At 40.7% G+C, this 23,484-nt stretch overlaps 3 protein-coding genes and 1 pseudogene across 3 annotated transcripts; all 4 read left to right on the forward strand.

Annotated features, from left to right (window-relative positions):
• The first annotated feature begins 3,680 nt into the window (after positions 1–3,680).
• LOC114583047 (olfactory receptor 14I1-like) lies at positions 3,681–4,646 on the forward strand. Its single transcript, XM_028704394.2, has one exon. The coding sequence runs from the start codon at positions 3,681–3,683 to the stop codon at positions 4,644–4,646; it is 966 nt and encodes a 321-aa protein (XP_028560227.2).
• A 4,011-nt stretch (positions 4,647–8,657) lies between these two features.
• Positions 8,658–9,650, forward strand: LOC114583045 (olfactory receptor 14A16-like). Its single transcript, XM_028704392.2, has one exon. The coding sequence runs from the start codon at positions 8,658–8,660 to the stop codon at positions 9,648–9,650; it is 993 nt and encodes a 330-aa protein (XP_028560225.2).
• Positions 9,651–16,395: 6,745 nt separating this feature from the next.
• On the forward strand, positions 16,396–17,367 carry LOC114583044 (olfactory receptor 14A16-like). The gene has a single exon (XM_028704391.2). The coding sequence runs from the start codon at positions 16,396–16,398 to the stop codon at positions 17,365–17,367; it is 972 nt and encodes a 323-aa protein (XP_028560224.2).
• A 4,134-nt stretch (positions 17,368–21,501) lies between these two features.
• LOC144325329 (olfactory receptor 14I1-like) lies at positions 21,502–22,418 on the forward strand (annotated as a pseudogene).
• Positions 22,419–23,484: the final 1,066 nt, after the last annotated feature.

The following is a 23,484-nucleotide window of genomic DNA, read 5'->3' on the forward strand; positions in this document are numbered from 1 at the left end:
GCCATCGTTCTACTCCCTCCCTGGCTAGCCAATCAGCTGCAGGCTGGGGGGGGGGGGTGGAGCAAGGGCCAGGTAAGAAGGGCTCCAACAGACCTTCCTCCCAGTCGGTCTTTGGAGTAAAGCAATGGGAAACATTTTAACCCACACTTACACCACTACACCTAATTGTGGTTGCCTATCCAGCACTGGACCTAACGGTCAGGGCTACCTTTACCTTTACCCTCCAAAATGCACCTTTGATACAAGTATCAGCTCCTGGTGAACTATGTATAGCTCTTGATATAACATCTTTCTTGTCCATTGCAATGGAAGGCAACAGTCTTTCTCTTTTTTGTAATAGTATTTTGTTCTTTTTTCCATATCCAAAGTTACATTTGTTACTCAATAATTATATTCCAATCCAGCAAAACTAGTGACTTCCCGCTCACCCAACATCAATGTTTATAACTCAGATTACATACAATTGCATTTTAATGTTTTGTCTTATCTAATTTAATTCCCTCTAACACGTTTGTACACATATTCTGCTGCTTTCTTACACTTCAGTGCCATCAATTCTGCCATCTCTGCATATTCCAAGATTTTCATCAACCATTCTTCCTTCATTCCATTTCTGCTGCTGTAGTCACATATATAAATAGCATTGAGGGATTCATTGGGATTTCATTGTCTAATATCCCTAACAGAAAGGATTCCTGCCCCCCCTTAATTTCATTATGTCCCCAAAAGCCTTTGAAATGGCAACAGACTTCCTAACTCCAAATGTGCAGGGAGGATCAGATGAACACATTGCAAACTGACGGGAAAAATTGGAGTCACCATTAACCTGTAGAGGTACTCTGCTGCACAGGAACACTGAGGATTGCATTTTGCTTAAATTTATGACTTAGAAACCAGGAAGATAAGACTCCCTATGCCCAGCATTTCAGAAGTTCTCATCTTCATCCCAGCTTTATCCCATAGAAGCAGCAGAATAAATTGCATATTTCAAAAAACCCTTTTCTCTTTAGTTTTGTTTATTGGCTGACAGCTCGAAGGAGAAACAGAAGGGCAGTGATAAACACACAATCTGTATACAATCTTCATCCTCTGAATCTTGCCTGTCTGCAGAATAAGGCATAACCTTTCCTCTACCATCTACTGGTTATGTTCATCCCTTAACATTCCAGGGAGCTAGGATCACTTTCATCTCTATATTAGAGAGGATGGATGTATCAGTGATTGGTTGTGGCCTGCACTTGCTGACTTTGCAACAGACTGTCTAAAGTTGAACATATCTTTCTTGAATAAACAAATCTTTGGTTATTTCTAGGTGTGAGTTCTTTAGTGGATACAAGGGTTTACAATAAACAAAATGAGGCACATTTATGTCTCTACTCAAAATTCCTTGCAGAACTACTCATGTGGAGTTGACATGCAGGTGGGACTTGCTTTGATAGTTTCATTCTCACTTTAACCTATTATAGGCTCAGGTAGCTCCTTTTGTGATTCAAGGACCCACCACCCACTTGAGGATAAGAAAGACACAGGGACACAGTATATTAGGTTAATGGGCTAAAAAAGACCACAACTTACAGCATGTGAGATGTATTGGCTTAGGCATTGCATCAAACAACAGAGCGTGACTCCCCTCCCCCCTCAGGGAGCTGTGAGTCTAACCAGGGTTAACCACCAGTGGGAGGAGCCTGTTGATGCAAATACAACTGAAAGCTCCCCCTGATGTCACCGGGGGTCATGCCATGGCCCTAGCCACCAGCAGGGGCATCAGACAGGATCCACGACTACCAGATTCCTTTACTGGAATACCCGTAAAGTGGAGGGGTAGGCGGTGGCCATACCCTGCCCTCCAAATACACAAACATATTCCAGTGCCTAACCTCCAATACCTAAAAAGTTGTGACGATTTGCTACAAAGTAGACGAAAGACCAAGTGGCCGGTGCCATTTTGACAGTTGGATAAAAATTCCTACCAGGCCCCTTGGACAACCAAGGTGACCAACCAAAGGTCCATAGCAATGTCAAGAACCAAGGAATGAACTGAAGGGAGGGTGGGTGGGTGATCCGACGAAAACCAGCAACGCAATGAAGGGGAAATGCTGCTGTGGCGACATTTGAGCAGCTAAACCCCGCCCCCAAGCATGCACCTGATTGGTTGGCTGCCAGGGGGCATGGCGTGGCAGCCGGGACAGCTAGGCAGGGGCCAGAACGCCCCCTGCCAATGTGGGAAACGGCTCCCACTCACAACTCCTCCCCTCTGTAAGAAGGAGAGGCTTTACAAAAAGGTTTATAAAACGTGAACAAACTCCATCTGGGTGCAGTGCAAAAGCATCAGGAACATTCAGACATACAGTTACTACTTATCCCACAGGTGCTGGTTTTAAGAGGCACTCTTTGCCAATGAGTGGTATTGCTCATGGTCATAATCACACCTGCCCAAAGCCAGAATTTCCAGCCTGAGTTAGACACCAGCCAGCAGCAGAGAGGCTCAGATTTCTCTCAGGCAGAGGAGAGCTGACACCTGCCGACTCCCCCTCCTCTTGTTGAAACTAAAAGGAATGCAGATAAGAAAGTAGCTAGAAGAAGACTGGAACAAGCCAAAGCTCTCAGGCAGGCACAAAAAGCAAGAGAGAGAGAGCTTGTCTTCACCAGAAGAGGAGTTGGTCGACACAGTGAGCCCAAGAAGCTGATGAATGGGAAGGGTTTTAGACAGAAAACAAACCAAGAAACACAAGGTTCATAGGTTCAGTATATTCTGCAGACACTGGAAGCATTCCTCAGAAGGGTCAACTTGGGTGTACTAATGGACGCTCGGCGAGAGGGCCCTGAGGATAATTGCTTTGTTTGCAATAAATCTTCAAGTTAATTACTCTGGTGTACTGTGCTGCCTGGACTCATTACACTCATTATTAACATTGATAGTTAGAGCTATCCATGTCAGAAGAATTTCATACAGATGGGTATATCTGATATAGCTGTTGTGGAATGATTAGTTCCCTTCATAGTTTTGATATTATTATGATAACCAAAACAAACAAATTAGCAAAACTAAACAAAATGCAGTATTGTTTCTATACAGCCCTAATGCTGAGATGTGTTGAATTCCTGTGAGAGGAAATCTCTAGAAAGACAGGAGAATTATTAATAAGTGTCTTCCCCATGTTGATTCATGATTATTGTCATGATAAATCCAACTGCTGGAGGATTGCTATAAAATTGCAGGTATGGGTGGAGAAATATGCAGCCATTTAATTTCACTGGAGAAGCATGCTGGAGAGAACCCTATGAAGAAGAAAAAAGTAAGATACCATTCTATATTTTTCAATTGCACTTACAATGAAAGTAATGTATTGGTCATCCTTCCTTTCTTCTTTCTCCCTAACTGTCATATTCTCTCCTACACAGATAGTCACTCTCTCCAGCAACTATCTACCTTTGTTCACAAATCTTGCATAACACAAAGTACCTCAGCATGTGTTGCATCTATTTTCTGGATATTTTCAGATACGTTCACACTAGGAAGCGAAGTGTAACTTGGATTACATGAATTTGCTATATATTTTTAACACAGTGGTCTACAGTTGGCAACAGTAAAGTGGATGAAAAATAATAACAATAATAACAATCCTAAATAAAATGGGCTCCCCTTTTAACAGCTGGTTTCTGCTTCCTTCCATAGCAACATGAATGTGAAGAAGCAGAGCATGGATAATCAATCATCTTTCTCAGAATTTCTCCTCCTAGAATTCTCAGATGTTCGGGAACTACAAATTCTACATTTCATTATATTCCTGGTATTGTACTTGGCAACTGTCACAGGGAATCTTCTCATCATCTCTGCAGTAGCCTTTGACCATCACCTGCACACCCCCATGTACTTCTTCTTGATGAACTTGGCCATGCAGGACCTGGGACAAACTTCAGTCATTGTTCCCAAGTCCATGCTCAATTCCCTCATGAACACCAGGTACATTTCCTACCCGGGGTGTGTTGCACAACTATTCTTCTTTGTCTTCTTTGTGGGATCTGACTTCTTTCTTCTCACAGTGATGGCATATGATCGGTATGTTGCCATTTGCAAACCATTACAGTATGGGATGCTGATGAATAGGCAAGCCTATATTCAAATGATTAGCAGTGTATGGATCGGCAGCTTTTTCTATGTAGTGTTACACACGGGAGGAACCTTTGCATCCCCCTTTTGTTCCAATGTAGTCAATCAATTTTTTTGTGAAATCCCACAAGTACTTAAGCTGGCCTGCACGGATTTGTATCTAGTGGAAATAGGAGCTATTGCTATAAGTGCTGTCTTTGGGATTGGCTGCTTTATCTTCAACATTATAACCTATGTGTACATTTTCACTGCGGTGCTGAAAATCCCCTCAACTGAAGGAAGGCAAAAGGCTTTCTCAACTTGCCTTCCCCATCTCATTGTATACTGCCTATTTGTATTTACTTCATACTTTGCTTTCTTCAAGCCTGCCTCATTACATCTAGATTTGGCATTTACAGTTATGTATTCCATGGTTCCACCCTTGATGAATCCAGTAATCTATAGCATGAGAAATAGGGAGATTAAAAATGTGCTGTCAAAGCTATTGCGTTTGCGTTACTCCTCTATGAAAAACATTTCCAGTCTTATTTTGTGAAGGAAAATTCTGTATGCGGTATAATACTAATGATAGGAAACTGGAAATTCTATGAGGAAACTTTGAAGCAGCTAAATAGATTTAGCTTAGTGTTCTCAATTGTTCTAGAAGGGTTATATTGCTTATATTGCAAATTGTGAGAATTGGTGTAGTGGTTAAAATTTCCTTATTTGCTCGGCAGCTCTCCACATGCTTTGGTCTCTGGCTACCATCATAGGTGACTTTGGGCTTTGCTAATTAAACAATTTATGGCCTTTTAAAGTGGATGGGGTTATTGTTTTTGTCTGTTATTGTATTATGTATTTTTGTGTTTTTATATTGCAAACTGCCCTGTGATCCGCGGATGAAGGGTGGTATAGAATTGTTATGGTTGTTGTTCTGCTTAATCTGAATTTTATTGTATTTCAGTTATGGTACATTGACTATAATACGTAAGTTGAATCAATGAATTTTCCATAGAAAGGTAAAGCAATGGGAAACATTTTAACCCACACTTACATCACTGTACCTGACTGTCGTTGCATACCCTCCAAAAGTCCTCAGATAAAAACGTCCCTATTTTCATCAGAGGAATGTTGGGGTGTATGTGTTTTCCTTGACTTTTGCCTGGCTCATGTTAATGGTTCAGTTTGTCCTGCTTGCACCTTTGATACAAGAATCAGCCCCTGGTGAACTATGTATAGCTCTTGATATAACATCTATCTTTTCCATTGGAATGGAAGGCAACAGTCTTCCTCTTTTTTGTAACAGTATTTTGTTCTTTTTTCCATATCCAAAGTTACATTTGTTGCTCAGCAATTATATTCTAATTCAACAAAACTAGTGACTTCCCGCTCACCCAACGTCGATGTTTATAACTCAGATTACATACAATTGCATTTTAAGGTTTCGTCTTATCTAATTTAATTCCCTCTAACATGTTTGTACATATATTCTGCTGTTTTATTACACTTCAGTGCCATCAATTCTGCCATCTCTGCATATTCCAAGATTTTCATCAACCATTCTTCCTTCATTTCATTTCTGCTGCTGTAGTCACATATATAAATAGCATTGCGGGATTCCTTGGGATTTCATTGTCTAATATCCCCAACAGGAAGGATTCCTACCCGCCCCTTTAATTTCATTATGTCCCCCAAAGCCTTTGAAAAGGCAGCAGACTTCCTAACTCCAAATGTGCAGGGAGGATCAGATGAACACATTGCAAACTGACGGGAAAAATTGGAGTCACCATTAACCTGTAGAGGTACTCTGCTGCACAGGAACACTGAGGATTGCATTTTGCTTAAATTTATGACTTAGAAACCAGGAAGATAAGACCCCCTATGCCCAGCATTTCAGAAGTTCTCATCTTCATCCCAGCTTTATCCCATAGAAGCAGCAGGATAAATTGCATATTTCAAAAAACCATTTTCTGTTTAGTTTTGTTTAGTGCCTGACAGCTCGAAGGCGAAACAGAAGGGAAGTGATAAAAACACAATCAGTATATTTTTTGTAATAGTATTTTCTTATTTTTCCCATATCAAAAGTTACGTTTGTTACTCAACAATTATATTGCAATTCAACAAAACTAGTGACTTCCCGCTTACCAAACACCAATGTTTATGATTCAGATTACATACGATTGCATTTTAAGGTTCCGTCTTATCTAATTTAATGCTCTCTAACATGTTTGTACATATATTCTGCTATTTTCTTACACTTTAAACCCTGCTGTGATCTTCACATATGGGAAAATAACTTTTTATATAGACTAGAAATGGTTCCAATCTATATAATAATCATAATAATCATAATAATAATAATAATACATTCTAGAGGGTTAAGATCACTGTCATCTCTAGATGAGAGAGAATGGATGTATCAGTGATTGGTTGCAGCCTGCACCTGCTGACTTTGCAATGTACTGTCTAAAGTTATGCATATCATCCTTGAATAAACAAATCTTTCTAGGTTTGAGTTCTTTATTTTATACAAGGGTTTTCCATATTCACCTAAAAGCAAGGCACATTTATGTCTCTACTCAAAATTCCTTGCAGAACTACTCGTGCGGAGTTGACATGCTGGTGGGGCTTGCTTTGATAGTTTCATTCTCACTTTAACCTATTATAGGCACAGGAAGTTCTTTTTACAAAAAGGATTATAAAATGTGAAGAAAATCCATCTAGGTGCATTGAAAAAGCATCAGGAACATTCAGACAAACAGAAATAACAATAATTAATTATTTATACCCTGGCCATCTGACTGGGTTGCCCCAGCCAGTCTGGGTGGCTCCCAACAGAATATTAAAAACACGAAAAAACATCAAACATTAAAAACATCCCTAAACAGGGCTGACTTCAGATGTCTTCTAAAGGTCAGATAATTGTTTCTTTCCTTGACATCTGATGGGAGGGCATTCCACAGGGCAGGCGCCACTACCAAGAAGGCCCTCTGCCTGGTTCCCTGTAACTTTTCTTCTTGCAGTGAGGGAACTGCCAGAAGGCCCTTGGTGCTGGACCTCAGTGTCCAGGCTGAATGATGGAAGTGGAGACGTTCCTTCAGGTATACTGGGCCGAGGCCATTTGGGGCTTTAAAGGTCAGCACCAACACTTTGAATTTTGCTCGGAAATGTACTGGTAGCTAATGTAGGTCTTTCAGGACCGGTGTTATATGGTTTCAGCGGCCACTCCCAGTCACCAGTCTAGCTGCTGCATTCTAGATTAATTGTATTTTTCCAGGTCACCTTCAAAAGTAACCCCATGTAGAGCACATTGCAGTAGCTCAAGCGGGAGATAACTATAGCATGCACCACTCTGGTGTAACAGTCTATGGGCAGGTAGAGTCTTAGCCTGCATAGTAGATGGAGCTGGCACATGATTGATATATGAATATTTCTCCTAAAAATTGTATTTTCCCACAATTATGCCTAATACATGCATTTTGCAAACAAGCTTTATTTCTAATATGTGTTTAATTCCTGTGGGAGCAAATCTCCAGAAAGACAGAAGAGTTATTAAGAAATCTCCTCTCCATGTTGACAAATGTTTATTGCCACAGTAGATCCAAGCGTAGGAAGATTCTTATAAAATTGCATGTATGGCTGCATAGATATGCAGTCATTTCATTTCAATGGAATGAAACAGAATCTGAAATGGAGAGAAATTTATGAAGAATAATAGTAAGCTGCTTATACTCATTTCCTCAATTGCACTTGCAATGAAAACAATAAATCCCTTCAACTCTCTGCCCCTTCTCCTCCTCTCTATTTCTCTGCCATATTCTCTCTTCCACATATAGTCACTTTGTAACTCTCTCTTTGCGCAACCCTCTTTCTCTTTTCAACACAAAGTACATCAACATGTGTTTTGTCTGTTTTTGTGTTTCTGTACTTTTCATTCATGCCAGTCACAAGCTACTTTTTTATTTGTGCTGGTCACAAGTCCAAACTTCCCTATGTTCATATAATGTTATGTTCTCATTTTGTATTTTTATTCTAGAAACTCTGCAAACTTCAAAAATAAATAAATAAAATCATTTGATAGCAGTGTACCACAAAATGCCAAGTTTTGCCTATCAATAACTCTGACCAAAGCCTAATTTTTGTTGCTTGTTCATATTGTTGGCATGGTTGGGATTCCTCTAATGTGAATTTCTCCAATGTTCTTCCAGTCTTTTAAACCCACTTCTTGCAGGGTTGGTGCACCATCTAGCTATCTATCATCTATCTATCATCTATCTATTGATGAAAAACTTACAGACAGCACAGGTCTTCACTGCTCATGCAGTGCATAAGAGAAAATCTTGATTTTTTAATTATTATTTTAGTCTTTTGTAAAATCATATGATACATGTGATCTATGTTGTCACAAATTATCACTGCAATAGGTTGACTAGTTAGAAGGGACACTGCAAATCAAGTCAGGAACAATACCATCTTCTTTTGCAGACAGTGCAGGACTCTTTCTTGACATACTTTTCTTTTTTCTAATTCCCTTTAATCACTTTGTTCTGCTTTCTTCCACAGCGACATGATTGTGATGGAGCAAATCATAGTTAATCAGTCCTCTCTGTCAGGATTCCTTCTTCTAGAATTCTCAGAGCTTCGAGAGCTACAGGTTTTATACTTTGTTGTGTTCCTTGCTTTTTATCTGGCAGCACTTACAGGAAATCTTCTCATCATCTCTGCAGTAGCCTTTGACCATCACCTGCACACCCCCATGTACTTCTTTCTGATGAACTTGGCCTTACAAGACCTTGGCTCAGTTTCAGTCATTATGCCGAAATCCATGGCCAATACCATCTTAAATACAAGGTACATTTCAAATCTGGGGTGTGTTGCTCAAGTACTCTTTTTTCTCTTCTTCATAGCATCAGATTTCTTTCTCCTTACAGTCATGGCATATGATCGGTACATTGCCATTTGCAAACCGTTACAGTACGAGATGTTGATGAATAGGCAGGCCTGTACCCAAATGATCATTAGTGTATGGGTCATCAGCTTTTTCTATGGAGTGTTGCATACTGGGGGCACGTTTGCACCCCCCTTTTGTTCCAATCTGGTCAATCAGTTTTTCTGTGAAGTCCCAGAGTTACTTAAACTGACTTGCTCTGATTTGTACCTACTTGAAATTGGAGTTCTTGCATTCAGTTTAGTCATTGCGTTAGGCTGCTTCATCTTCATCGTTGTAACTTATGTGTACATATTCAGCTCAGTGTTGAAAATCCCTTCTAGTGCAGGGAGGCAAAAGGCCTTTTCAACTTGCCTTCCACATCTCATTGTTTGCTCCCTATTTGTCTTCACTGGATACTTTGCTTACCTTAAGCCCATATTTAATAGCCCACCATACCTGGATTTGGCTTTTACAGTGATATATTCCATGGTTCCACCACTGATGAATCCAGTAATCTACAGCATGAGAAATAAGGAAATTAAAAATGCTCTGTCAAAGCTGTTGGGTTTAAGGCACTCCTCTATGAATACCTTTCCCAGCAAATTCTGTAAATGTAAATTCTGTATATAACTCTAATGATAGGAAACTGTATGTCTGATGAGGAAAGTTTGCATGAGTTACATATATTCAGCTCAGGGCTGCTTTACAAGGCAAAACTGAACTAACATATTCAAATTAGAAGAGCACTTTTTATTATTAAGCGTTATGAATGTTCCTAATAGTATCAACTGTTCAAAAGTCATACAGATGTTTTTCAGCAGGTGATGAACAAGAGTCTTAGATGTTTTTATGTACAGACTAAATGTTCATCCATCACGGATGCGTAGTAACTGGTTTCCTGCTACAGCAAGACATTGAACAAGATAACCTTTCAAGTCACTCCCTGCTCTGATTCCTTGATGCACACCAATGCAGAATCAAAATTCCCTTTGTTACATGAAAACAGGCTCATTCTGTTACACTAGCTCAGCTGCGCCAATCAGTCTTTACATAGACATTGAATTATGTATGCAAAATTGAAGTTTAAAATAAACTGATTGCAAAGCAAAAAAGCATCACATTTGTATGTAAGTCTGTTTGCATTTATTTATTATTTAAAAAATTGTTTCCTACGAAGCATTTCAAATCTACTTCACCATACAACAAAACACACATATAAAATGCAGGAATAAAGTGCATCACAGACTTGTGAAGGAAATGCCTTTGCACTGCAAAATTTGGGGACCCAAGCCTACAATAGAATGATGGGAAGTTTTGCTGTTGATTGATTGATTGATTGATTTTAAATGTACCAAAGTTTGCCAGCTCTGTTTACTGTATTGGCTGATGGTTGCTGACTTGCCCTGTCAACTTGCCTTGTACGCAAATATGAAACTTGTGTTTGTGTAAAGTTGGCAATGGCTGAACAGTTATAACAAATGCTATGTATCCATGTGTTAGGATGTACCAGGCTTTGGTATAATTTGTTAATTAAATTCTAATTACAGAAATGTATAAAAGACTTTGTACTTTCCTTGTTTGGGGTGGTACCTTTGGGTTGTCACCTGAAGTGCAGCAGAAATAAAGAAGAGAGCCAATTTTGGCTTGGCTTTCTTTGAATATTCCTTAGTTGCGTTTTCATTCAAGAAGCTCCCTATCTGGGAACAGACAGGCTTAGCATAACCAGCCACTCCATTGACAAAATGATTCCATATATAAAAATAAATTTGAAATGCAATGCAGGAACACGTTCCTCTTCAACCAAGTCTTTGGCTGATTAACATCCTATATACTTTTATATGTGTTTGTGGGAGGGTATTGGTGTGTTTTGTTTTCCTTCTTATTTTTATTATGTATTTGTGTTTCTATCTTGTATTTTTATCCTGTGAACCACCCTGAGAGCTTTGGATGAAGAGTGGTATACAAATTTCATAAATAATAATAATAATAATTCCAAAGGCTTGTTGAAGGATGAACAGGTCCTGAAGAACAATAGAAGTGACACCTAATATATAAAAGGAAGAACTTCCAAAAGGTAGGTGTCTTCACAGTAGAGACCCATTTCCTATATTGTATAGGAAATGGGTATCCTAATGAGCTGGTATCTTCAGGATACCCTCTTCTAAAGAGCACAGTGACCCATCAGGAATGGGACATTGTGTCCCACAGCTGCATAGGCTTTGTCTTTCCATATCTGTACCAGGACCTTAGCCTGTATAATGGTTGTGAGGGGTTACTTGTGCGTAAATGGCCTTAGAAGTAGTTAGCTTGCTTGCCCAACCATGCTTAGGGTCAGAGCTCGCCCTCCGTGACCTGTTAGTCACTTGCAGAATCCGTCAGTGGGCGTTTCTTGAACCTCTTCCAGCATAAAAGCTGTTTGACCCCGAGTCTCCTCCTATGTTCCCTGCGCGGAACGCGTCTGCGCAGGTAAGGGGAAGGCAGGGGCGTGCCAGCGCTCTCTCCACTAGTTTCGGGTGAAGGGTCTTGGAGCCCTGTCACCAATTCCTCCATCTCCCTCTCTTCTCTATTGGTGCTACCCTGAATTCCTTCCCCCCTGCTGGTCCCCTCTCTGGCATCGCTCGGGAGCCCTGCCTCCGCTTCTCGCTCTGATGTCAGTTCCCTGACATCCTGGTAGATAATTTGCAGCAAGAGCAATTCCTTCAGCAGCTGTTTATTTCTGCTTCAGTGAGCCGTCAAGTTTAGAAATTTTTCTGAAGCTTCTGAGTCAACCTCATGGGCAACCTCACATAGAACACATTGCTGTAATCCAATATGAAGGCTACCACTACATGGACACCAGTGGTCAAGCTATCCCTGTCCAGAAGTTACCATAGCTGACTTAACACCTAAAGTTGTTATAAGGACACCCCTAGCCATGGAAGTCATTGGTCTTCCAGTGACCAAGATGGATCCAGGTGCACTCCTCCAAGGGAGTACAACCCCATTTCAAATAACTCTTCCTCAACATCAGTATTAAAATGGTGAGGGAAGATGTCACTAGTATGTGAGGTGATACAAACCCGTTCTCCACAAGAGCCTGTTGCATTGGACAGTCTTGTCACTTCCTACTTCTTTGGAATAAAATAGAAAGGGGGAGGTGAGATAGGACTTATCCTAATGGCCTTCTGGGGCAAATCCAAAGAGGGGAGAATGGGAGCACATTTTATATGGTGCTTTGAGAAACTTCACCAAGTACAGAATGTGGTGCCCTACCTTTTGAAGAGCAGCAATCCATTCATCACTACTTCACCTATCCAGAAGCAGCTTTATTTGCTATAACCCCCCAAACAACAACAACAACAACAACAACAACAACAACAACACAGACTGAATTCAAAGTGTTAGTTTTGACCTACAAAGCCCTAATGGTAGATTGTGGTTATGATAGGGAAAACCTCTAAAGATGAGGGGTGCAGAGCAGGAAAGGTTTGATATCTGTGGTTTCTTTATGAGAAAAAAGAATATCAAGGTTTTGTGGTAAAAGTTCTCCTCCAATGCCCTCAAACATTGTGTGGCACAAGGTAGGTCATGCATATCGCCATTTTGCAAGTTCCATGGGAAAGCGTGTTCTCCTTCCTGGAGAGCACGTGTTGCGGTGGGGGCTGACAAGACACCTCACTGCTGCTGGGCAAAAGAGTTTGGCCATCTTTAAGCAGGGGCGGGCTGTTACTGGGGAGATTTATATGTTGCCATTTATTGATTGACAGCCCTGTTTGTTAAAAACACTGCACACAGTGACAAGCTTCCTCTTTTGCTGCGTGCTTCGGATCACCCGCCCTCCCTCCCTAATGTTAGGCTGTTTGCTTGACCTTGCTATGCCTGTCATGGGGTCATCTGCTTTGGGGCAGGGGCCCGGTAGGAATTTTGTCCATTTGGCTGATTGGCTGGTGCCATTTGGTTTTTGCCTACTGCGTTGCAAATCGTCACAACTTGTAAGGTTGCAGTTAGGCATTGGTTTGGGAATTGGTTGGTGGAGGCGTATGGATTTGGCTGTGCCTGCCCCTCCAAAATGCTGCTGCAAGGGTTTTCTGTTAAAGGAACCCAGGGGCTCCCCATGCTTTTGTCCGAACCCCCTGGCAAGGGGCTAGGGCCACACAAGAGCCCCTGGGGGCATTTGGGGAGAGGTGAGGCATGGTTCCCAGTCCTGTCTCTCTCCCCGGGTGACTTACCCTTGCTGACTTCACGGGGTGTGTGAATGTCAGACTGTTCCCATGCGGGGTCAGTTAGTTGCTACGAATGCCTAAGCAACCACTCACATTGCTGTATTTTTAATAAAGTTGTGGCCAAAATTATGCCAAAAACCTTAAACAAAAATCAAGTGTCATTGTGTTCTTATTTGGGGTGTCTTGGGGACCTCGACACGCAACAAAGACCAGATCCTGACTTCTAAAAGTTGAAAGAAGTGCCAGCATGCTTCAATATTCCTCAGATGAAATTAGGGACTGATTCTACCATAGGAGCCAACGTATAGGGACCGAGGGGTCTTCGCCTCCCCCCCCAAAAAAAATATTTGAGGGGCTCACCAACCCCAAGTTAATGGGCATTGCCATTCAAATGGTGTGTGTGTGCCACGCCATGTGGTCAATTATGTGCATTTTTGTTTCTTTATATTGTAAATCACCCTGTGAATCTTGGATAAAGGGTAGTACAAAATTTTTATAAATAAATAAATAAAAATCTCAGGAACCCAATTTTCCACAGTCTTTAAAAAGCATATTATCAAAAAGAACAAGCTATTTTTGTTTCCATAAACTCCAACTACTGAGACGTGCTGCATTCCCATGACAGTAAATCTCCTGCAACACAAAAGATAAATTAATACATCATAATTGACAGCTTCTTATTATCACCATAGAGCTGTGTACAGAATGACTTTTATAAAATGGCATGTACTGTATGGCTGGAGAAATACACTGTCACCTGACTTAGTTGGAGGAGAACAACAATTTGAAGCTGAGAGAAATCTGGAAAGAAAAAATAGTAAGCTGCTATATCCTTAATTTTTTCCCCTTGTCATCTTAGAGATGCTTAGTTGCTCTCACTATGAACACTCACTCACTTTGAATATATACCCTTGCCCTTCCTCTTACAGTGGTACCTTGGGTTAAGAACTTAATTCGTTCTGGAGGTCTGTTCTTAACCTGAGGTACCACTTTAGCTAATGGGGCCTCCTACTGCCTCTGCGCTGCCACCACGCAATTTCTGTTCTCATTCTGAAGCAAAGTTCTTATCCTGAGGTACTATTTCTGGGTTAGCGGGGTCTGTAACCTGAAGCGTCTGTAACCCGAGGTACCACTGTACATTCATTTGTTTCTTCCGTGTGCATCTCTCTCTCTCTCTCTCTCTCTCTCCTTCCACTTACATTGACTATTTTTCTCAACACTCTCTATGTCAATGAATCTCACACAGATCAGAGTACTGTAAATTGTTTTCACATAAAGACATAATCCCATCACAGAGGAACACAATCTGTTGTGTAATCTCTAGTAAAGATGGTGGAGCTCTCAATTTTAATTCCCCCTCCCTGAAATTTTAAATTCAGTTTGCAGGAGTTTCACATCAGTTTCTCTCCCCCAATAAACAGCCTAGATGAAAATCCATACATATTTCCAGGCACTTTCCTCCTAAAATATGCATTTTAACACAATTATGCCCAATACATTCCTTTTACAAGAAATTTCCCCAAATATAATGTATTTTTGTACATTTCCCGTAATCGTCACTGATGTATTTTTAGTTGCCCTTTACCATACTATACATAATTTTTATGACTTGTTTTTGGCTGGCTGGAGAACAGTGTTGCAAAATTTCATTTTCTATATCGGTTCAGGTAGTGTCTATTAGGTATGTACATTCCCCCCTCCCTAACCTGTAATATAGATCCACAACCAACAAAAGCTGTATTAAAATTAAATTTGGTCTTAATATGGAAAAATCACCTTCACAAAGACACTTGAGGAAGTTTAAGGGACATGATTTTAAAGGAAGCCTACAGACTTTGGTAAGATTTTTCAAATTTCTAGTGGATGCAAAACAGTGAGTGTGAATCACACAGAGAATATCATTTTCTGAAATTATGGACTAACTTAATGAAGAAAGTGTATGTTAAATGTTACTTGGTGTTTTGATATTGTTGAATAACTGAGTTTTTGAGCCTTAGAATGTTTAACCCTCTCTCCTTTCATCTCTCACTCTCCTTTGAAATGTCTTCCACTCCCATACAGTGTTATGACCACTTTGGATGACTTCTAAATTCACAAGGCATAGGGCTAGGTTTTTTCTAGGGCTATTCGTTTTCTTTGCACCACACAGAAGCTTATACCCTCTGACTGTCGGAGTCAGTATGCCTCAAAAATACCATTTGCTGGGAATCACAAGTGAGAAGAGTGCAGCTCCATTCAGGTCCTACTGTAGGATTCCCATAGGTTTCTGGTTGGCCACTGTGAGAATATGATGCTAGACTAGATTTGCCTTTGACTTTATCCAGCCGGGCTGTTCTTTTGGTTTTTGGCACATGCCAGAAATTCAGGTGGCACAATTAAACTAGATTTCGGGCTGTGGCAAAGCAAAAGCCACTTCTAAGTTCAAACATGCACAACAATACTTCTGTAGTAAAGAAAGTAATGAGGAAATGCATTGGAAAGTTTGAAATAACAATTGCCTGTCATGGTGTTGAGTAACCTCTGAACAAGAAAATCAGAATGAATATTAAATAAACAATGGATATTATAAAACCTACCTGCAAAATTGAGAAAACATATCAGGATGAATGCTCAATAACTGAGAGCCAGTGTGGCATAATGGTTAGAGTGCTGGACCATTACCTGGGAGAATAAGGATGAATCCCCACACAGCCATGAAGCTTACTGGGTGACTTTGGGCCAGTCACCATCTCTCAGCCTACCCTACCTCACATGGTTGTTGTGAGGATCAAATGGAGAGGAGGAGGACTATGTACCCCACCTTGACCTCTTTGGAAGATAAAAGTGATATATAAATGTAATAATAATAATAATAATAATAATAATAATAATAATAATAATAATAATGTATTGGATTACCTAGTACAAATATAATTAATTGAAACAATATTGTATTCTTCCCCTGCCTACCCATGATTCAAAAGTCACATTTTCTCTTGCTTCCCTGTGTATATTTTAGATTGTACACTGGAACTAGCATAGCTGTTCTTTGGAAAGTGCTATATATATTCTGAAATAATGATGATGCGGTGGTAGTAGTAGTAATTTGAAATTAAGTCCAAGTACTGTAGCTTCAATAGTTACATTAGGCTCTCATTTTAACAACTCCCCTTCTGTTTCCTTCAACAGTGAACATGCATCTTAAAGAGCAAAGCAGAGTTAATCAAACATCAATCTCAGAATTTCTCCTTCTAGAATTCTCTGAGGTTCGGGAACTACAGATTCTACACTTCCTTCTGTTCCTAGTATTGTACTTGGCAACTGTCACAGGGAATCTTCTCATCATCTCTGCAGTAGCCTTTGACCACCACCTGCACACCCCCATGTACTTCTTCCTGATGAACTTGGCCATGCAGGACCTGGGACAAGTTTCAGTCATCATCCCTAAATTCATGTCCAATTCCCTCATGAACACCAGGCACATTTCCTATTCTGGGTGTGTTGCTCAGGTCCTCTTCTTTCTCTTTTTCTTAGCATCTGATTTCTCCCTTCTCACAGTCATGGCATATGATAGGTACATTGCCATCTGCAACCCACTGCAATATGAAGTGTTGATGAATAAGCAGGCCTGCATCCAAATGGTTACTAGTGTGTGGATCAGCAGTTTTTTCTATGGATTGTTACACACGGGAGGCACCTTTGCACCCACCTTTTGCTCCAATATTGTCAATCAGTTTTTCTGTGAAATCCCACAGTTACTTAAACTGACCTGCTCTGATTTGTACCTACTTGAAATTGGAATTGTTGTGGTAAGTGCTGTCATTGGGTTAGGTTGTTTTATCTTCATCATCATTACCTATGTGCACATCTTCACTGCAGTGTTGAAAATCCCTTCTATTGAAGGGAGGCAAAAGGCCTTCTCAACATGCCTTCCACACCTCATTGTTTTCTCCATATTTGTGTTCACTGGCTGCTTTGCTTATCTCAAGCCAACCTCTAATACCCCCTCACATCTGGACTTGGCACTTACCATTATATATTCCATGTTTCCGCCACTGATGAATCCAGTAATCTACAGCATGAGAAACAAGGAGATAAAACATTCCCTGTTAAAACTATTGGGTTTGAGACACTCTAAGAACTCATTCTTTAGTTTTCTTGTGTAAATGTGGGTGGTATGTCATCCTGTCTATGCAGAGAAAATGTTGTGGACTACAACCTCTATTATTCTACAGAGTGGCAGTATAAATTGGAATACTGCAATTGGTTGGCCTGCCCTGTGGACCTTTTCACACAAGGTGAACAATTCATATTACTGAAGTGTTTATTTAGTGCCACCCACTTCATCAAGTAGCATAAGCCCAAGAATACTTTTAATGATTGACTGATTTTTAGACTATCCTTTAAGGATGTGATTGTTCATTTATGGCTGTGTAGAACATTTAAGAAAATACAGCAATGGAGATAAAAATATGACTAATATTAATCCAATTGGAACCACATTGTATCCCCTTAAAATTGAACCATAACATTTAAAACTATCAGTAACAATTTATAAAATCTATAGCAAATAAAAAACAAAATGAGGCTAATGTTGTGAGCTGTTTCTTAAACTTTCTCCCAAATTCCAATTTCTACTGTTCATTTTAAAATTGCATTTCACTTAGGATTCTGGGTGCAATGTTCCTGAGAAAGAAATATTCTATTGATGCAGGGGCGTATGAAGTGGGGGGTGGAGAGGGCGGCCCGCCCCGGGTACCACTCTGGGGTGTGTGTGACAAGATGGCCCCTGCCTCCCCCCAGCTGTAGAGCAGCCGAGGGCATGTGCAGTCAGTATGGGTGCCACTCGCGTGCACCATCCATATGGGCGTTCATACAGGCTGCCTCTTGCACGGCGACCGTATGGGCTGCTGCTCTCGCAGGCTGTCCATATGGGGATCCGTACGGAGTTGCGTGTACGCCACCGGGTGGTTTGCCCCGCCCCTCAGTGTACCGCCCCGGGTGTTGGAGAGGGTTCCTCCACCACTGTATTGATGTGGTTCATCTTACTACCCGTTCCAAGTGACTGATGCAAGATTAAGTCAATGTCACAATGACTATGCAAAAACCCACACAGTAGTTACATTATCTTCCATAATTTACAGTCAGTCACTTGTGTTAGGGAAATAAACCAGTGTAAATTATGCTGGACTTACTCTGGTGTGGCCTGGCTGAGTGGAGAAACATCTGTCTGAGCCAAAAATCCACTGTATCATAACTCACTCAACCAAACAGATCTAGGACAGATCTACACTCATGGTTGTCAACGTTAAGGAAGGGTTAAGGAAGGTTTTATAATCATATAGCCACATGACATTCCCCTTTTAATGTTTCTGATGCATTATTAAAATGTGACACCAGAAGGCACTGCAGAGCAACCAGCAACTAACAGTATCTCACCTTCATAAGATTATGAGGTTAAAAATATATATATATATTTTAAATTACATTAAAAAACAAATGACTTAACACTGGGGTCAGCAAACTTTTTCAGCAGGTCCACAGTCCCTCAGACCTTGTGGGGGGCCGGACTATATTTTTTGGGGGGAAATGAATGAATTCCTATGCCCCACAAATAACCCAGAGATGCATTTTAAATAAAAGGACATATTCTACTCACATAAGAACATGCTAATTCCTAGACCAAGGGTCTGCAACCTTTAAGACAAAAAGAGCCACTTGGACCCGTTTCCGAAGAAAAAACAACAACTGGGAGCTGCAAAACCATTGCGACATTTAAAACAAATATATCTCCGGAGCTGCGATCTGACAGCGGGCGGGAAGGTGACGTCGGGACGGTGCGTGACTAACGCACACACCGCCCCCATGTGACGTCACAGCCAGTACAGCGCCCACCACAGTGAGGAGTGTCGGGGTGCACAATGCGCCTCCTCCCCTCGCTAGTATCCGCCCCGGAGCCGCGGCAAAGATGTAAAAGAGCCACATGCGGCTCCGGAGCCGCGGGTTGCAGACCCCTGTCCTAGACCGTCCGTGGGCTGGATTCGGAAGGCGATTGGGCCAGATCCGGCACCCGGGCCTTAGTTTGCCTACCCATGACTTAACATAACTCACCTGGCCCACTATTTCCTTCCCTGCCCTAATCTACTTAGTAGCAGTTGCCTTTTAATTTCTCCCATCTGAGTTAGATATTATTGTCAATGTTTAATTTCTAGTAAGGAGGAAGAAGAAGTTGTCAGGTCTCAAATATGTGTAGAAATACCAACCTGTGATCTAGAAGCCCTGCACAAAGTCTCAGGAAATAGGGGACTCTTGCTAGCTGTTCAGTGAGGGAGGCGAATGCACTCTTTACTTTCTCAGGAACATGTACATCTAGTTCTAGTTTGAGGAGTGGAACCATAAGAATAAAAATGGGAGCCAGGTCTGTACCCTACTAATCCCTACACAATTTTATTTTTATTTTTTGAGATCAATAATTCTATCCCTAACTTTAATTCTCTAGCCGTTTAAATGTATTTATATTTCCCTCAAAGAAACTGCTGTTATATTTGATTGGACTCATGTCAGCCTATCCCCAAAGGCCAACTTAGAAAAGCTACATATAAAGCTTTCAACAAAAGCGTCCTTCGGATGTCATTTTACCACTGAGCCAGATACATGCTCTTCCGGCAAATAATTGCAGATTTTCATTTCAGAGGAACTAGAGGATTGAATAGCTAAATAACTAGGATTTTGCAGATTATACAGACACAGACAACTGGAAGGTCACAGGAAAAAGACAATATGTGAGCAATAGACCTTCAACAGACTGTGAGAAAGAGTGATCGGTGATGAATGACAAATCATCTGACAATGTGAGACAAAGGTGTGCACACAAAAACTGATATTTCGGGATTAGGCCAGGGAAATGCCTGGTTTGGAATAACATAGCTAGCTCCTAGAGAAATGTATAAAGAAACAGTCACAGCCAAAGAACACTGGGGATTATTTATAATTGTATAGACAATGTTGTTGTTCTTTTTCTTAAAATCATTCTTTCATCCATCATCATGTTCTTTTTTTTTTTTTTTTTGTCAGGTGTTGGACTTAAATTTCTTCCAGTGGAATTACTCAATCTGTCTATGACTTTGGGTGGAAGTCCCTTCCTTAAAAGGAATATTAACAATACTGGCCTACATGCCTTCTTGAATCTTTATAAACAATCTCCTGTAAGGGATGACATCTAATGACTGGGTAATTGGTATTAAATATTCTGCTTTTATTGTCCCACACCACCATCCTTTTCTCAAATGTTTATCTACATCCTTGTTTGCTGCTGGTTTTTTGTGTTTTTTAAAGATGAGTCTCAGTTCTGTGTTAAAGTATGCTTTGTATGGATAAGGTCAAACAAAAGAAGCCCACCATGGATTTAGTTACTGTTCAATCCTGTGCACTTCTCCTCAGAAGTCCATCCCATGGATTTCAACAGGACTTACTCCCAGGTAAGTGGGTATAGGGTTGCAGCCTTAATGGGTTTTTTTTGGTAAAAGTACTAAGACCTTGTCTGTAGAGAAGACGGCAAGTCTTGCCCTCCAGGTTGGCAATACTGATTAGAACATTTGTAACGTTACCTGTGATCATAACCGTGTAGAGCAGGAATCACCAGTATGGTTTCCTCCTTATGTTGTTGGACTCTATTTTTCATCAGACTTAGCCAGCATAGCCAATGGGCAGCAATGTTGAGACCTGGAGTCCAAGAAACAGTTGGAGAGCACCACATTGTCTGTCCCTGGTGTAGGCTCTATTGTCATATGCCATTAAATGCATATTGTCATATGCAATTAAATGAAACGTAAATGAACAGTCCAGTCTGGGTGTTGGGTTGCCACTGCAGCAGTTTTTGCACAAACACAATCTAATCAGCATTACATCTTCTGTCAGATATTACCCCTTGCCTTGTTAATCTTTGTTTTTCAAAATACTTTAAGGATGCCAACCACATAATTTGTTTATTAATGTTCCGCTTTTTGGTAAGTCAAACAGTGACTATAAATGTGTTTACATGTCACCAGTTCCTAAATATATATTCCTTTTTTGGATTACTGCAGTTATTATGTGTATCTTAATAAAGTCAGCATGACCCATTTGACTCATTTACTGTCCTCATAAGCATGGTCAAATATTGCATTTTGGCAGAATTAATCAATGTTCAATTTTTAAAACATGCATGTAGAACCTCTATTGAGATACGTTTCAGGACACCACCATCCCATTTATGTCTTCCCTTCTCTGACAGGGGTGCATTATTGAATAACAGTAAGGAAATGTTCAACCAAAGCATTGTGAAAGGTTTCCTTCTCTTGGAATTCTCGGAAATTCGAGAACTGCAGATTGTATGCTTTGTGACATTTTTCATAATCTACCTGACAGCTCTGGCTGGAAATCTGCTGGTGATCAATGTTGTAGCACTCAACCAATATCTTCATACTCCAATGTACTTTTTCCTGGCGAATTTATCTGCTGTCGACCTTGGTTATATCTCAGTCACCATTCCCAAAGCTATAGCTAACACCATACTGGGCACCAGGCACATTTCGTATTCTGAATGTGTGGCTCAGGTCTTCTTCTTTGTTTTTTTTGCGGCCTCCGAGTTCTTCCTCCTGACAGTCATGGCCTATGATCGATACATTGCCATCTGCAACCCACTGCAATATGAGCTACTTATGAACAAAGTATCCTGCATTCAAATGGTAGTTAGTGTGTGGCTCATTGGCCTTTTCTATGCTGTTTTGCACACTAGCTGCACATTTGGAATCATTTTTTGCTCTAATGTCATAAAGCAGTTTTTCTGTGAAATCCCACAGCTTCTCCAGCTCTCATGCTCCAACTCATACATTTTTGAAGGAGGAGCTGTCATATTTTGTTCAGTGTTGGGTATAGGATGTTTTGGATTCATAATTATTTCCTATCTGCAGATTTTAAAAGCAGTGCTGAGGATCCCCTCTGTACAAGGAAGAGAAAAAGCCATCTCCACTTGCCTTCCCCATCTCATTGTCCTTTTCTTATTTTTCTTCACTGGAAGCATTGCTTATAGGGACGAGCATCTAGGTCCTCCTCAGACATGGGGCTGATGCTTGCAGTGATGTATTCAATCATTCCACCTTTCATGAATCCCATTATTTATAGCATCAGGAATAAAGATATCAAGAGAGCACTTTGGAGGCTTAAAAATAGAAAATAAATGATGCAGTTTCACTTACAAATACTCTGTAAAATATGGGCTACAACTTGCTTGGTGCAATACCCTATAACCTTCCAATAACCCCACCCCCCAAAGTACATGCTCAGTAGGCAACATTACCTGATCTCCCAACAAACTTTGTGCAAAAAATTCAGGGTGAATGTTCAATAAACAGGTCATCTTGAAGTGGCCAGTGATCTGCATACTTGACATGTATTTTGCAAAGTGTGTGTGATTTTGTCTTTTATTGTTGAATTAATTTGTCTTGGTTTTCTAGTCATGGGTTGGACAAGAGGTTTGCATGGCACTAAAGACTTTACTGCTGGACATATTATCTGGGATCCCCAAGATTTCACCAGATATGGCCATTGCAATTTCAAGATTCTCTTCACAAACAGAATTTAAAATGTAATATTTTCTATTATGAAATCTAGGAGTTGCAGTTTGCTTCTTTTACCGCTGAATCAGAACAAATGTCAATCAAGGGGGAAACCTGATTGATGCCTGTTCTGATTCAGCGGTAAACAGCAGATTTTCCCAGGGAAAGTGGCAGGACAAAAAACCCAACAACACTCCAACCCTTGCCTAGAAATTGCAGCACAAACAGAACTGTGGATGAGCCCTTAGTGTTTCAGTATCCATTAGCTTCCCCATGATTTGAATTCTGGCAGGAATTGTGGGTTTTAGAATGTTGAACAGATTATTCATTTTTAAAAACCTACTATTTTCATTTTTATGGGAAGCTTTATTATGGAAAATATATTTTAAAACCAAAAATGGAAACCATCTTGTCCAGCTTTTTAAAATTTGTGTGCATCACACAGACGGCTGCTGTTGCTGCTTGTGTGAGTGTTGGGAAGACTGCTCCCTCCTTTGCCAACTCCATCCGGCCTAGGGGGCAGGACCTGCACTCACTGCCAGGGCCTCCATCAAGACCTCCGGGACACGGCTGCTGTTGTTGCTTGTGTGAGTGTTGGAAGGACCGCTCCCTTTTCTGCCAACTCCATCTGGCCTAGGGGCGGGGCCTGCACTCACTGCCACAGCATAAGAGGCCTGAGAGAGGCCC

The sequence above is a fragment of the Podarcis muralis genome, chromosome 13, assembly GCF_964188315.1.
Source record: "Podarcis muralis chromosome 13, rPodMur119.hap1.1, whole genome shotgun sequence".
Lineage (NCBI taxonomy): Eukaryota > Metazoa > Chordata > Lepidosauria > Squamata > Lacertidae > Podarcis > Podarcis muralis.